The sequence below is a fragment of the Poecilia formosa genome, unplaced genomic scaffold (assembly GCF_000485575.1).
Source record: "Poecilia formosa unplaced genomic scaffold, Poecilia_formosa-5.1.2 Scaffold142, whole genome shotgun sequence".
Lineage (NCBI taxonomy): Eukaryota > Metazoa > Chordata > Actinopteri > Cyprinodontiformes > Poeciliidae > Poecilia > Poecilia formosa.
This window is the reverse complement of record NW_006800081.1, coordinates 124,319-139,345: the sequence shown is the minus strand read 5'-3', so window position 1 is coordinate 139,345 and position 15,027 is coordinate 124,319. Positions and strand designations below refer to the sequence as shown.

Genomic DNA, 15,027 nt, shown 5'->3' with positions numbered 1-15,027 from the left:
AAAATTATTAGTCGTTAATGTTATATTAGTGAAAACATTTATAGTCTTAATAAATGTATTTATTCTTATAGCGTTCTGCAGGCCCGGAAGTGAAAGCAGTGAAATGCTAATTCGATAATATTAAAACATTTAGTACATGACATAGAGCATATAGTAAGCATACACTTCAGTAAATACACATATTTGTGTTCAAAACTATTCCTTTTTTTTATTGGTCTCATGTAATATTTTAATCTTAAATGTCATGTTCTCATAAACTGTTAGTGGAAAGCCATCGTAGCAGAAGTACAGGCTTGACTCGGTGAAATGAATTACTGAACTCAATAAACTTTTTAAAAATATTCAAGTTTATTGAATGTGACTGTGTATCATACAATATTTTCTTTCAGACTAAAGCTGCGAAGAGACCTTAAAAATGCAGGATTTTATGACATATAATTCATGACTGTAATAATACACTTTGACAATTAGAATGACCTGGATCGGAACAAAACTTATTCATAACCTTTTGAGGATCTCCACATTTTCCATACACCACGTGTTTAATTGGAGAGAACATCACGTGCATGTTTAGTGTTGTTTTCCAGTATAAAATACACGTCTTCTGTATTTAGCTCCATCTGATTATTCAGCCTGTTCTGACCTTTTTCTGAAGAAAAACATCCTCACAGCTTGATGCTGCCACCACCTCGCATGTGGGCCAAAAAAAAAAAAAATCAAACACCCACCACACTTTCCAGTTTTTTTTTTTTTTTTTTTTTTTTAAACATATTCTTTTCCTTGTGCCTCAAAATTTTAACACACTCTGTGAAATATACCGTCTCCAGGTTTGCATCCTGATCGTGTCCCGGAGGTCAGAGCAGCGGTCGGTACTCCGGCTGCTCGTCAGACGTTCTTCAGTTGCCGTGTTTGCTGTCGGTATTCGAGTCAGAGTCTCCTGTAATCCAATCAGCCTCCCGCTGTAATCAAATCCCGAACGTCTGCAGCGGTCAAGGGCCAGGAGCAAAGAGCACCGCTGAGTGATGTGCTCAGCTGGAGGACCCATGTTTCCAGGAGCTAAATATCTCAGGGCATCAGACAGTGAGAGATCTCTACATGTTTCACCAACAGTTGAAGCAGCAAATGCGATTCAAGCAACTCCTGCAACGAGTTTTTCCACTTGTTAGTTTTAACAACTGCTCACGTTGCAGATGTAACGGGGTTTTATTTTGCCAGTGAAGTTTGTCAAGATTTGATTGTTCGTTCTTTGAGTTTGCTTTGTTTGGTCGGGAAGTTGTTTCTCCAGAAATTTATTGGCGTTTTAAGTTCCGTTATCCTGCACTTGGCAGTTGGTGGTTACCATAGTAACCGGTAACTGACAGCTCAGCGCCCTTTTTCTGACCTCTGATGGCTTTTTATACTGTAGACTGAAAGTGAACTGCTATTAAGTTGGGAATGATTCAAGTTTAATTTGGTACAAGCATAAGGAAAGATACTTTTTTTCTTCTTCTTCAACGATTAAAACTGTTGAAACGATTTTCAGATGCAACTGTCCTAGAGATGCTTGGAAATAGGACCAAAAGGTAACACGAGTTCATATGAAGTCATTTCGAAGCAGTTAGATAACACCTTATCCCGTTCTGATCAGCCCTATTGCCAGTTTCCTTTGTCAGCTTTTCCCCACCCAGGGTGGATTTTTCTTCCATCCTAAAGTTCATCGTCTTTAACCTTCAAGCTGCTCACGCCCACAAGAAGAATAACACAATGCCACCCAAACCTTTTGATGCCAGTGGTTGTTGGGAAAAGGACCTGCAATGAAATATCAAGAAAATGCTAAGAGTGGGTTTCCTTGGCGTGACCATGTCTTGATTATATGTCGACTCCTTGAGCCAAGAACAGCTTCGATATCTCGTTGCAATCGATAGAAAAAATATTTCCAAGCGAAAAGTGGATAAGTTATCTTACATGAGTGTCAATGAGTTGCTTTATTTATGAAGCCAGTTTAAAAAAAATAGCACCAAAACATGTTTTGTACTAAATACTTGCAGATGTTTATTAGAGTTAGAAAAAATTGGTGCTTTTAATAGCTTAATTGAACCATTCTTATTCAAAGGTTATTTTGTTAAAAACTAGAATTGGGTGTGCAACTTAAATTGTTTCGTGGATTTAGCAGTAAGTTTGTCAAAATTATGCATGAAGGCTCTATTATTTACAACCATCAAAAAGCTCCTAGCATAATTCTGGTTGGACGTGTGGATCTATTTCTTAGTCGAACAAGTAGAGCTCAGTTCAATCGATTGATTTCCTGTCACAGATACAGATACAGATTAATAAAATAAAGGTTATAGGTCCAAATTAGTTCCCATGTCTTTTTTGTGACCATTGTTCTGTTAGATCATCCAATTTGTTTTTCATTCAAGTTTCATCTGTTTGACACAAACTGATGCCGTCACATGAAAAGAAAAGGTCAGGATGTTAAAAAACAAACATCCAGGCTTGTAGCTGTAGCTTAAAGTAGAAGATGCTGGGGCAGCAGTGAAAGGAGTTTAAAATTAGCGCCGAATAAGAAAGGAGCAATTCTTTCAACTCAAATGTCCACTTAAGAAACTTTTTTTTTTTTTTTTTTGCTAAGAACGCATATAGAAAAGATGAAATTGCCTCCACCTTAAAAACGTTGAAATGTGGCTGAGAAAAAGGTGAACACAAATCCACATAAAGAGATCTACCCAAATGTGTTTGAAAGGCAGCTGGGATGAATCAGTTGGGATAACCAAGCGATAATTTTAATGTTTTCATTTAGACTTAGACGGGACCTGTGGGCTGAAACAACTTCGGTTTTCACTTTTATTTATTTGTTTTTGGGGGTTGAGTAGTAACATGAATATCAAAGATATTTCATGGTCAAACAAGGCAAGAACTGAGCTGCTTGACCACAATGATAAGAAATATGTTGGGTAGGGGCAAAACGAGGACTTCAAACAACATGCATGGTTATGGTAGCATCATGCTGTGTGTTTTTTTCCCCCCTCCCAAAAAAACCTCAAAGTCAATAGAATAATGAAGGAGAGCTTCCGGCAAGTTCCTTATTTTTCCTGCAAATCTTCAAGTAATTGGCAGAAACTTGGACGCACCATCAGGGTGTTCCAACATGATGACAAACACACATCAAAGCTGGGTTTAGAGTGGAAAAGGCAGACTCAGATTCACCGTCTGGGATGAACCTGGCCAAAGTGCCAAAGATAAGGAACAGAACACAGCCATGTGAAGAAGCAGCCGAACTTGTAATGGTCTGCAGCTCGCCTAAAGAACCTGCAGAACATTTTAAGATAAAGAGGAAGCTCTTCTGCTTGGAAGAAAATCATTAAGAAATTGAAGGTGGTTTAAAACCTCTGCGCAGAACAGTAAATCACTCAAAGGAACAAATTTTATTAGCATACTTTTTTTTTTCCTGAGACCATTAACTCATTAAGACTCATTAAATTCTGACAGTAATCACTAATTTGACGGCAGCTCATTAGCAGCAAATAAACGATGTTGTGCCGAAGCGTCAGGACTTCTTCGTCGAGGCGCAGGAGCTGCAGCTGCCAGCGGAGCGTCGTGTTCCTCTGCCCTCCACCTCTCTCTGTCGGCTGAAGGGAAGCACAGATAGCTGCCACAATTAGGGCTGAGTGCGGCTTTCAGCAGCCCACTCTGCGCGCTCAGAGACCGACCCCGCATGACTTCTCGTCCTCCGACACATGCCGAGTGGGTGGGAGACATCTCCTCCATCACGCGGCTCATCTCGGAGGATGCAGCTCCACGGATGTGACAAGTAATGTTCTCATTTAATCTACCAAGAAAAAGGTAGATGTTTATCTGCAGCTTGATGCCTTTTTGGCGTCACATGTGTCAGGTCAATTAGTAAAACCGATCTGACGTCTGAAGGCAGGACCGGGACGCGAATGTGTTTCTAGTATTTCCTTCCTGGAAGGACAGAAAGAAGTCTGTTGCCGTCTGAAAATCTATCTCACGCCTCCAGAACCTCAACACATGCTCTCATGTTACGACCCTTCTGCATTCTTGTTATCTGTGTGCCACCCCCTTTTTCTCAGCTTCCACTAAATAAAATCCAGTGCAGCCAGCTGCTTTCAGACGTCGGGTAACAACCGCACACAAATCACGCCGGCCATTGTAACTCTGGAAGAGCTACAGATTTCTTTTTTATATAGAGAAAAATGCAAATAATAATAATAATAATAATAATAATAATAATAATAATAATAATTTCACTGTGTTCTTTGTTTAGCTGCTTACCAATAGCTTAGCATGCATTGCACCCTAGAAACATGTTTAAAATACAGACTAAACTTGAGCTATTTAGCCAAGAAGGACAGAGAGGTAGAAATTTCAGCCTGGACGTGCAAAGAACTTAGATTGCTGCCTGATCTTGAGTGTGCGTTTCTGTGTCTGCGATGTGTTCTCTGAGCTCAACGTGAATGAAGAACAGCCACGTCTTCTCCATGTACATGGAAAGGCGTGCCTGCTGGGTTACATAAGAGTGAAAGCGGAGACCTTTGACCCCCCTGCACCCCCCTCCCAGCCAGAGAGGGTTCAGCAAATCACCACCGTAAATTATAACCCGCTCCTGTTTTTCCAAGCAACTTGTTCACGCTTCCCCACCTGCTGATGTTATGTTAAAACTCAACACAGAGCAGGTGCTTGTTGTCGCTGTGGTGTCTGGCTGCAAGGAAGAAAAGGCAGAGAGGTTGGCTTTGTGGTGTTTTATTATAGTAATCTGTAGATTTTATTTGTACTCTGCGCATTTCCAGGTAGTTGTTGTTTCACACAACAAAGTAAAACGAAACAAGGCAAAAATCAGAATAATTCGGATACATTCAGTGGAAGACATCGAGAACAAATAAATCGTCTTTGAACATTATTTCAATCTTTTCAGCAAAAATATATGGAGAAATTATGGGTTTTTTTTTTCCTTTGTTTTTTTTTCTTCTTCACTTTTAAGTCAGAAAAACAGGGGGGAGGGGGAGATAAACAAACTATTTACAAAATGTTTTCCAGACAGCTGTACAGATTTAAACTTTTGTGTTTCTTCAGGAAGATCTGACCTCAGTGCAGAGGAACCACCCTTTGGTTTCCAGAGACGGCCGGTTCTGCTGCTTTCAGCACAAGTCAGCGAAACATATATATATTGAAAAAAACACAACAAATCTGCTGAAATGGGCGTCAGGTGCACAAAGCTAACCCACATAGAGCTTTTGGTTTGACTAATGGTGAGGAGAAAGTCATTCATCTCAGGAGAGAATCAGGAGTCCTAACTACAGGCTTTATTATTTATCTACTATAAGAAATACAAACAGTGAAGATGAACTGTTTAAAGTGTCTTTTAACAGTACTTTAGGAGTCTATTATGAGGTTTAGGGCCTAGGTTTAAAGTGTCTGTTTCTGTGGAGGGGCCAAATGTAATTTAGCAAATGATGTGGAGTTACATCAGCAGGTCATTTCAAATCAGGAGTCTTACTTAGATCAACTATGTGAGACACATAGTTGATCTTCCCCACCTCTATTCACATTAACAACAAATCAAAGGTTTCAGATTTTTTTCTTCTTCTTCTTCTTTTTGCATGGTTTGTTTCCAGTGAGAACAGATTGTGATGAGAACTGCTCAAATCTTGCAATGTTGCACATTTTAAATAACAGGACAGCATAAAATCTCCTCTGACATGATGACTCTGTCAAGTCAATTTAACGACAGCACACGTTTCTACCAAAAAGTGAGCCGTGCTTTTTGTTGGAAAACATTCAAGGATGAGGATGTTTTATTAAAAATGTGCATGCTTGATTTTTTTTTTCTTATTCCTATAATTTATCATTGTGTGTTTCATAACATTTCTCCTTGTTTTTGTGTAGTTTTTTATTTTTATTTTTTTCATTTTGGGCATTAGCTGAACGAGATTCCACCTCGCCTCTATAATCATAGATGAAGAGAGGTAAAACAAACAAATAAACAAAAAAACTTATTCTATATTTCCCTGACTCCCATACTGTGAAACTGTCTTCAGCAGCAAACTGTGCTGTGATTCCTCGGCAGAAGAGCCCCTTGTGTAATTCTTCTGAAAGCTGGAAGCGTCTATGTTAGAGGTCAGCGTTATTGGCACAATCTTTCACTTTGCTGGACTAGTTCAGGGGCCCCGGCTGCCATTTGGTTGGATGACATATCCTGATTAATATAAAAAAACTACAAGATGCTACAACTGCATTATACTATCTAAACAACATTTTTTTTTTTAAAAAAAGAAAACATTATCTTTGATTTTTTAGCAATTTGATATTTGTTGCATTTTGGCTCTGAGCAGTTACTTTTTTAGTAAGTACACATTTTATCATGATACACCACAAATTTCAATGTGCTTAACTGGGATTTTGTGATAAAACAACACAAAGGAGAGGCTGAAAGAAGTTATTTTTAGTTAGAAATAGGTCTGGACTTAGTTTGAGATTCGGTGACACAATGTGGAAAAGCTCAAGGTAGTGTGTGTTTATGACTTCAGGTGACTTTAAGATCTGTATTAACTTATAGCAAAGAGTTTTCCTAGTTAATTTGTCATTTATGATTTTGTCCCTTTTGTCAAGGTGAGTTACTGGCATTACTTTGAGTCTTGGCAGTTGTTACGGTATGATGCTGAGCTGAAAATCTGTTTAGTCTAAAAATTTGGCTTAGTAAATCAGCTGCACTGCAAAGTCATGTCATTTTGCAGCTGCATGTAGTCCAGTTGAAGCTGTGAACTTTTTCTCAAAATACATGTATGTATAAAACCATGTTGATTTTCATGCACTTCAGATTTAAGATCCTCGTCAGTAGGACAGTTTCCAATTGCATGTAATAAAGCTCATGAACCATCTCAGAAGGAAGAAAAAGTCGTGCATCCTGTGACGTTTTGAATTTATCCCTTGCGTGGCAGGCATGGCGTACCACTGGTCTTCAAACCGTTACGAAGGCGTCCTCATCGGTGTCCCAGTGTCTACAGGACGACATTCACAAGCCGACCCACTTCAGCCATGACAGACCTTCTGTCAGCAGACAAAGGTTAAAGTGCGGATTCTCTTCGAGACGATGGCTGATTGCGGTCAGCTGGGGTTAGCTCCGACGGACAACTTTTGTCTTTTTCCGTCTCGGCGTCTCCATCCCCTTCCTCATCCCTGCTGATGAAGGCCAGCTCGTTCTCGTAGCAGAAGGAGTTGGCGCCAGACGTTGGGAATTTCCTCTCCTCCATGTCTTTGGCGCTGCACCTGGGCGTGGACGGCACCTCAAAGGTTTTGTGAAAGTAGGCGTAATCGATCCGGTACTGGCTCCTCTCCTCGAAGATGACGGGCTCGAAGCGGTGGCCCCACAGGACCTCAGACGGCAGGTAGGAGGTTCGCGCTTGCGTCGTCATGGCCGTTGCCTCCACCAGTCCTTCCAGGATGATCACAATCTCGAAGTCGGACATTTCCAGGTCTTGCTTGCTGATGCCAAACAGGGGACTCTCTTCGTCGATCTCATGGATGACAGTGAGGGGAGCGACCAAAAACAGGCGGTCGGTGCCTTTGTCGTAGCCAACGTTCATGTCGATTTGATCCAGGGGGATGTACTCGCCCTCCTCGGTGTAGCGGGGCTTCACCATCTGAGCCCGGACATGAGCCTCCACAATGTGGCTCTTCCTCAGGTTGGCAACCCTGAACATGAGGCACAGCTTCCCGTCCCGCATGGCGATCACCGCGTTGTGGCTGAACAGCAGAGTCTCGGCACGCTTCTTTGGCCGCGCCATCTTGGCCATGATGGCGCCAATCATGAAGGCGTCGATGATGCAGCCCATGATGGATTGAAAGACCACCATGAAGACGGCCGCTGGGCATTCCTCCGTCACGCAGCGAGCTCCGTAACCGATCGTCGTCTGGGTCTCGATGGAGAACAAGAAGGCCGTCACGAAGGTGTTTACCTGCGTGACGCAGGGAACAAAATCCCCCCTGTTCTTCTCCATGTCGCCGTGCAGGAGGCCGATGACCCAGAAGGCCAAGCCGAACGTCAGCCAGGACACCACAAACACCAGGCTGAACAGCAGGAACATGTACCGCCAGCGGATGTCCACGCAAGTGGTGAAAATGTCCGACATATACCTCTGGGACTTCTCGTCCATGTTTGAGAAGTGGATGTTGCACTGGCCGGTCTTGTTGACAAACCGGCTGTGGCCTTTGCGTCTCGTATGGATCTTGCCATTGCCAAAGCTGCCCACGGCCGGCATGGTGCCGAGTCTGAATCCTTCTTCTTCACAGGACAGAAAGCTGTGGTGGTGGTGGTGGTGGGCCCTTCCTACACTCATGCCGCAGTGAAACGCAGCCAGGGGGGCTTCACACAACAAGCCTGGCTCATGCACAGCTGAGCCCTCTGGCAGAGGTGCACAGCTCTGTTTGGTGACAACTTGGTAGCAGTCGTCAACTTCTGGGAAGGAGAGGACAGGCAGGATGTTATTATCACCAAGTACAAAGATGGAGCAGAAGAACAAGACAAAAACTAAGAGTGTGATGAAAAACATTTAACCAGTTGTCCTTTTAGTCCAAATGTTTCAAATTCAGTGTTCAGTATTCATTCACTGAATAACTGTGACAGACATATTTCAGTGTTTTCAGTTTCAAACTTTGGCTTTTTCCCTTTGCCCTCCAAAGCGTCCTTTCGGCGACAATCGAGGCATTGATCTGTGTCTGACTTTCTCGTTTCTCCTCTTGCATGATCGGAAATACTCTGGTTCATACTATAAACATTTCAAAGCTCATCAAGGTACAGAAATAGCCAGCTAATTCAATGCCCTGCCACTTTATGTGACGTATCTTGTTTTTCCTCCAGCTGGCACAACTATTAGAGGCACTGGAGTACCGCGATGAGGCTGTGTGATTCCCTCGCGAGGCTGAAGTGGAACGTAATAGGGGCTAAAAAAAGATGGGGCAGAAAACTGGGTATTGAAACAGAGGTCAGCTCAGACACAAGTGGTTCAATGGCAGCCCTCAAAGTGATCACCAAAGATATTTAGTTTTAATAAAAATGGTTTGTAACAGTGCAGTGCCATCTACGTGCTTTAGAAAATGATTAACTCGACTTACCCTTAAAGTTTCAGGCATGTAATTACTATTGAATGAGTTAGTAGTAATTGAGATTTTTTTTTTTTTTAAACTGTCAGATTATCCATTTTGAAGCTAAGATAATACTATTTTTGCAGAGTCCTGTATGGACACCTTGTAAGTTTTCAGTTTCAGAAACTGAACTCATAGTCACTGGCTGATTATTACTTTCCAGTGGGAGTTTCTAATCTCTTCGTCAGACTTTTATTTTATTCATACACTCTGTATTGAGCTAAAAGTATTCATCTCCTTTATCTATCCTGTTTTATCTTTTTCTTTTTCATATTACAACTCTTTTGTAGCCTCGAACAAGCTTTCCTAAAGTAATGCCCTTCCCCCTGCAGCTTCCCCCATCTGTGCTCAAGAAACCGTCAATGCAACATGACTCTGACAACATCCTAAAGTTTCCAGCTAAAGGTGCACAGAAATTGTTTGAGGATAACAAGGTGGATATTCTGGCGTGACCTAGTCAAAGCCCAGACCTCAATTCAATAGAGAACTTGTGGTAGGACTTGATGAGTGGTAAAATATCCCAATGAGTGAATACTTTTTTAGAACCATCGCATAAACAAAAATGTTTTCATTTTAAGCACTCTGAACTAAATTTAGAATCAGTTCTTTTTCAGGGGGAACATCGTCAAGCTTTTGTTGACGATGAACTGAATAATCCACTTTGAGTTTCAAAGTTTAAAATAAACCTGCTTTAAACTGGGCCGACTGCGATTGCGTGCAAAAATTCGTCTTACAATCGGAAAGTTGTTGGTTTGATTCCAACTTTCTCTTGCAATCTATGATTTATCTTTGTGTCAAGCAGCTAACATCTTTGTATGAATTTTGTGAGTGAAAATGGTGAGTGCAATTTGATGAATGCGGCAGCGTCCATTTCTACTTGTCTACAACTTTACTCCTGACATCTCTGCTGTGTTCCTTGGCCTTCATAGAGTTGTCTTTGCATTGGACAAAAACTGCTTCAATGTGTCTCACAATTAGATAAAAAATCAGTATTTTTATTGTGATAACTGGTCACTAGGAAATCCAAAAGGTATTACGAACATCTGGATGTTATTATGGAACCCCAAGTGTAAAATCAAGCTTATATGTGAAAAATTTCTAAAATAGTTTTGAGAAAAAAAAACAAAACAACAACCTCATCTTAACTCCATTTTTCAGATAAGATTTGTTTTCTGTACATGCTGCGTAAATATATTTACATATTTTAATTTTTCCCTGTTTTTTATTGCGTTGCTGTCTGGGATCAACTTTTGCAAATAGTTGTAAAGTTTGTGATGACAAAGAAGCATTTATAATTTTACATAATAAGCCAACAAAGTGGCATCCTTGTAAAATCCAAAAAATGTATAATCTGTTCAACTTTGAGAGACTGCAATTCAGTAAGATGCTAACATAATTTGGACAATCGTTTCTCTCATTTTGAAATAGTTTCTGGACATCTGCTGGCCCCCAGACTGCAGGGGGGAGCAAGTTTAAGGGTTCACTTTGGTGGAGAAATGGCTAAGTATCCATTTGAATGATGGCATTTAGTAACAAAATGCAAATGTTTACTAAAAGCCGCCCTTTAGGTTTAAACATACTGTGCGTTTGAGTTGTAAATGGAGAGACTAATTTAATTTCTAAAAGCTGTTAGAAAAGAAAAAGAGAAACTGGTTTGCATAACAAAAAATGAACACTAATATCTGGGTCATTCTAGCAAAAATAGGAAAATATGCTTCCATTTCTTTGCTTTTTCTCATATTTCTCAGTTTAATGATGAAGGAATCATCAAATAAATATATTTGCAACAGATGTGCTTTTATTATTATTATTATTATTATTATTATTATTTGTTTTAATAAATCTTCTTGGTGGAGTCATGTAGTTTGTCCTGCCAGCGTCACCATCATGGATCTTGGATAACTCCCTGTTTCTACCCTTCATTTAACAGGTGCATGTAATAAAAAAAAAGTAGGGCAGGGACAAATTCACGGTACTGGGACAAGCACTAATAAGTGTCAAACTGCTCTTTGAATTATAACAGCGGATTTGATTTTTCTGCGTGCTTTTAAACAATAGTTGCTGTTTCCTGATCATCTAGTTGCTAGGAAGCAGAATGTGAGTTTCGGAGGGATATTATTTTCTAATTTCTTGGTGCCAAAGCTCGTCTGCTTTCTCACAAATCACACTCTGCCTGCTGTGCTGTTATATTAATGCTAAGGAGACGGCAAGCGCTTTTCCTGCTGTGAATTGTTCTTACTGGAAATATATTTGAGTTGTGAGATGAGCAATGATCCAACGATAAATCCATCCTCACTGTGATGTGTTATTAAAAGAAAAACTCACCTTTTGTTCATGTGTTCTTGATAAAAGCAGATCTTTATTTTTCCTTCTTTTCCAAAGCTTCCAGGTTTTTTGTTTTTTTTCACTAGCCAAATTGTTGCATGACTTTCCTCAAGCTCCTTCCTCTTTTTCTCTTCTGTTAAGGGTAAAACCACTCTATCATCCCGAGAAAGCAAAGCAAATAACCAGTTAATATCTTCATGTTTCCGTCTGATTTAAAATGATCTATTTCTCCACCAGAGCTGGAGAGGATCCCAATCTGTCCTGACGTCCAGGGGTCCAGAAACAGACCAAAAAAGAAAAAATAAATGTAAAAAATTACAGAAATACTTCAGCCAGGCTCTGAAGTCATAATTTTTTACTCTCAAAATAGAACAGCGGACTAATTAAATGCATTCATGGCCTGCTGGTCTGGTCTGGTCCAATCAACAATTCGACTCTTCACAGTTTATCCTCGCAGCAGCGGTGGCCGACAGTCTCTCCTCTTCCACGTGTCTCTCACTTTCTTGGTATATCTGCCATCTGATCTTGTTCTGCTGCATATCCCACTCCGTATCCCACATCCAGTGAACTATTGCTCACGGCTCATCTCTGGTCCTCCCCCTCCCTCTCACCGTGTCACTGTAGATACTTGGCATTTAGAAGTGACTACACACTCTTCCTCGGCGAATTGTTGATGATCGGCTGATGAGAACTGCTGATGAAAGGACCAACTGGTTCCGTCAGGTTTTAACACGTGCAAGCCTGACCCAAACATGATGAGTGGAAATGTTCTTATGAAACTGGTTTGACTATACAGCATTTGAATACAGAGAAAATACTTCCAGTGACTGGTTTGGTTTCCGTTTAGACTCATTTGGATATTGGAAATGTTCTGTTAGAATAGCAAATAGCTGATTTCTGAACTTCAATATTTTTCCATAATATATTGGTTATTTTGTTCTAAAACATGGACTCCCATGTTAAAATGGAAGGGTTTTAAAATGCATTAGACAAGTCTATTCAGGAAGAAGCTGCAAAAGATAAAAAATCAACAACCTGGTTGCAAGTCTGCCCACAGCACCCAGTCTCTTTCAATCTATGCCTACAATTAATGATAATAAACTTGATAAGCAACAGGGACATTATAAAGCTTGCAAAAACTGCACGTTTCTCCAAAATTTACTTAAAAAACCACTTCAGGGAAGCCTTTAAAGAAATCGTGAGCATCACTGAAGGAGCTGCTGGAATTTTTCGGTTGGTACTGATTCTATGTACAAAAACAATCTTCTGTATTTTCCATAAGTCCAAGTGAACACACGAGTTTGTCCTTTTTCTTGCAAAAACGACAAGAACAAGGTCGTTTCTGCCAAGAACCTAAATACTCTCTGGTGAGTCTCAAACTTCCCGTTTACTGCAGGATTTATGTATGAAGTTTGACTACCAGACACCAAAGAAGAAAACATTTCTGCCCGGATGACGTGTCCATCGCACCGAACTAAACCATGGCATGTTGTTCTTTTATGGATAAAAACAAACAAACTTGAATTTTATTCATTTTTGTCTTTCCGAGTTCAGCTTGTATGAAGGAAACCAAGATGTTGCTCCTCTAAATATAACACTAAAAAAAAAACAACAAAAAAAAAACACTCGAGCTAATAATTTTGAGAAAAACACATAAGCATTTTAAAACAACTTGAAAACTATTGTTGCTTCCTATGTAGATGTCCACTGTACAAAGTTACTGTCAGAACTGTAAATGGGTCACAGGTTCAGTTTGGAGACCAGATGGGGACGATGACGATGTAAAAGCGTGCCATGGGGACGGAGTAAACCCAGAGCCTCGTCGTTGTGTACCAAGCGAGTTATTTAAAGGCCTCCTCACTGCGGCAGCACAAACTGGGCCAGGTTCAGCCGGTTCCAGTGGTTGGTCACACTTGATCACCTTTCAGATGACCGGCACACGTCTGGATTATTTTTATCCATTTCAGAGCTGGGAGGTTTAACGCCGTCAGATGTGAGATGGGGGGGGGAGATGTTGAAATGACGACTTCACTTGTTGGTTGGTAGATTTTAATGTTGTTATTAAAACAAATTTAGACTCAAAGAGTTAGATATGTTCATCAGATCTTTATGTTTGAATTTGTACATTTTGTACATTTGGGTGTAATGTATTCTGAGACGCAAAACCCAAACTAATTTAGGAAAACAACATAAACAATTCAAAATTAATATGTAAATAATATGGTAGAAAAAAGAATCACTACATCTGTTTCCAAAAAAAAAAAAAAAAAAAAAAAAACACACATTGTAATCTTAATGATGAATAAAAATGAGAAATGTTTTTTTAAGAATCTGTCTGGGTTAGTAAAGTATTAACTAAATATCTTTTGGTCTACTGGTCCACTGTTATAGTGAAATAAACTTTTAAAGTGTGATTTTGTTGCCCCCCCAATGAAAATAGCTTAACTTGCTAAACCATGCAAAAATAATCACAGGTGTGCTGATACTGATTTCCTTGTTTTTCAGAGAAATATACAGTACATCACCATCTTTGATGTCTATCAGCACCCGGAGTAAAGAAGTGTAAAAACCCTTATAACATAAAGATTTTTCACTGTAGCAGCACAATCTCTTGATGAAAATGTAGAAAAATACGCATTTGTATCAGGGAGATAAAGTCTTGAATAAAATAAATGATTGTTTTTTAAATAAAAACACTGCTGGCCCATTTACTGGCACCCAGATTTTGTAAAAGCCCTTTTGCCGGTGACCAGCACTACTGACTTTGCCTAGTTGTTATTTTTAATAATCATAAATAGTTTGTAAAGAAGAGAAGCAAGGTTCTGATCTTCAACATTATAAACTCTTTATGGTGTTGAATCACATTTATCCTATTGCATGAAGTGTCAAGAATGCTTTAAACATACAAAAAAAATAAGTAAAAAAACCCCAAATGTCTTTTCCTGACACAGTTTAGAGGAATAAGATAAGTATTACAGCGAGTTCTTCAAGCATCAATCAGGAGCATCATCCTCCAGGCAGAGGCTGCTGTTTCCAGCCAGGTGCCAAATTTATATTTGTCCTAAGTGAACAACGTGGGATTTATCCATTGTCATGGAAACACTGATAAATCCAAGCATTGCATGTAGGTCACACTCCTCTGGACCTGATTTATTTAGATATTTCCTGTTTTTGTTGTTTTTTTTAACAGTGTCATAATAAAATAAACAAGCAAACAAGAAATAAACTGAACGTTTTATCCGCGGTGTCATGCATGCAGCCGAAAATGACCATCCGTGAGGTCCTTTCAGCTGCAGAGTAAACACAGCAGTAGAGGTTTGGTTCTGGAAACAGGCTGTACTCGCAGATCTGAGTACAGCCTCTGCACTGGTTGCTGTAATTGATCTCTGCTTGACTAAATGGGCCACTTATTTTTACAGCCTGAGCAGGTGCACCTGCGTACCGGTGTTTATACCTGATCAGTCATGAGGACCTGCTTTGGTGGGGCAGCTTGAGCTAGAAGAAACCCTGGAGGTGCTTATAAAACACACTCACACACACACACACACACACACACACACACAC

The 15,027-nt window shown here is 40.1% G+C and overlaps 1 protein-coding gene across 2 annotated transcripts; it reads right to left on the bottom strand.

The window, feature by feature from the left end:
• Positions 1–5,581: 5,581 nt before the first annotated feature.
• Positions 5,582–12,165, bottom strand: LOC103145413 (ATP-sensitive inward rectifier potassium channel 12-like). 2 transcript variants are annotated; one of them, XM_007562844.2, is made up of 2 exons: positions 11,464–12,165; positions 5,582–8,452 (listed from the first exon to the last, which is right to left on the bottom strand). In XM_007562844.2, exon 2 carries the CDS (start codon positions 8,331–8,333, stop codon positions 7,062–7,064), a length of 1,272 nt encoding a protein of 423 aa, XP_007562906.1. In that variant the 5' UTR covers positions 8,334–8,452; positions 11,464–12,165; the 3' UTR covers positions 5,582–7,061. The 2 variants fall into 2 exon arrangements, with proteins under 2 accessions (XP_007562906.1, XP_016532366.1); XM_016676880.1 differs by having other exon boundaries at positions 5,582–8,449.
• Between the last annotated feature and the right edge of the window lie 2,862 nt (positions 12,166–15,027).

Bases quoted from the DNA above. Each gene is read 5' to 3' on its own strand.
- LOC103145413 (XM_007562844.2), bottom strand. From the start codon at position 8,333: ATGAGTGTAGGAAGGGCCCACCACCACCACCACCACAGCTTTCTGTCC.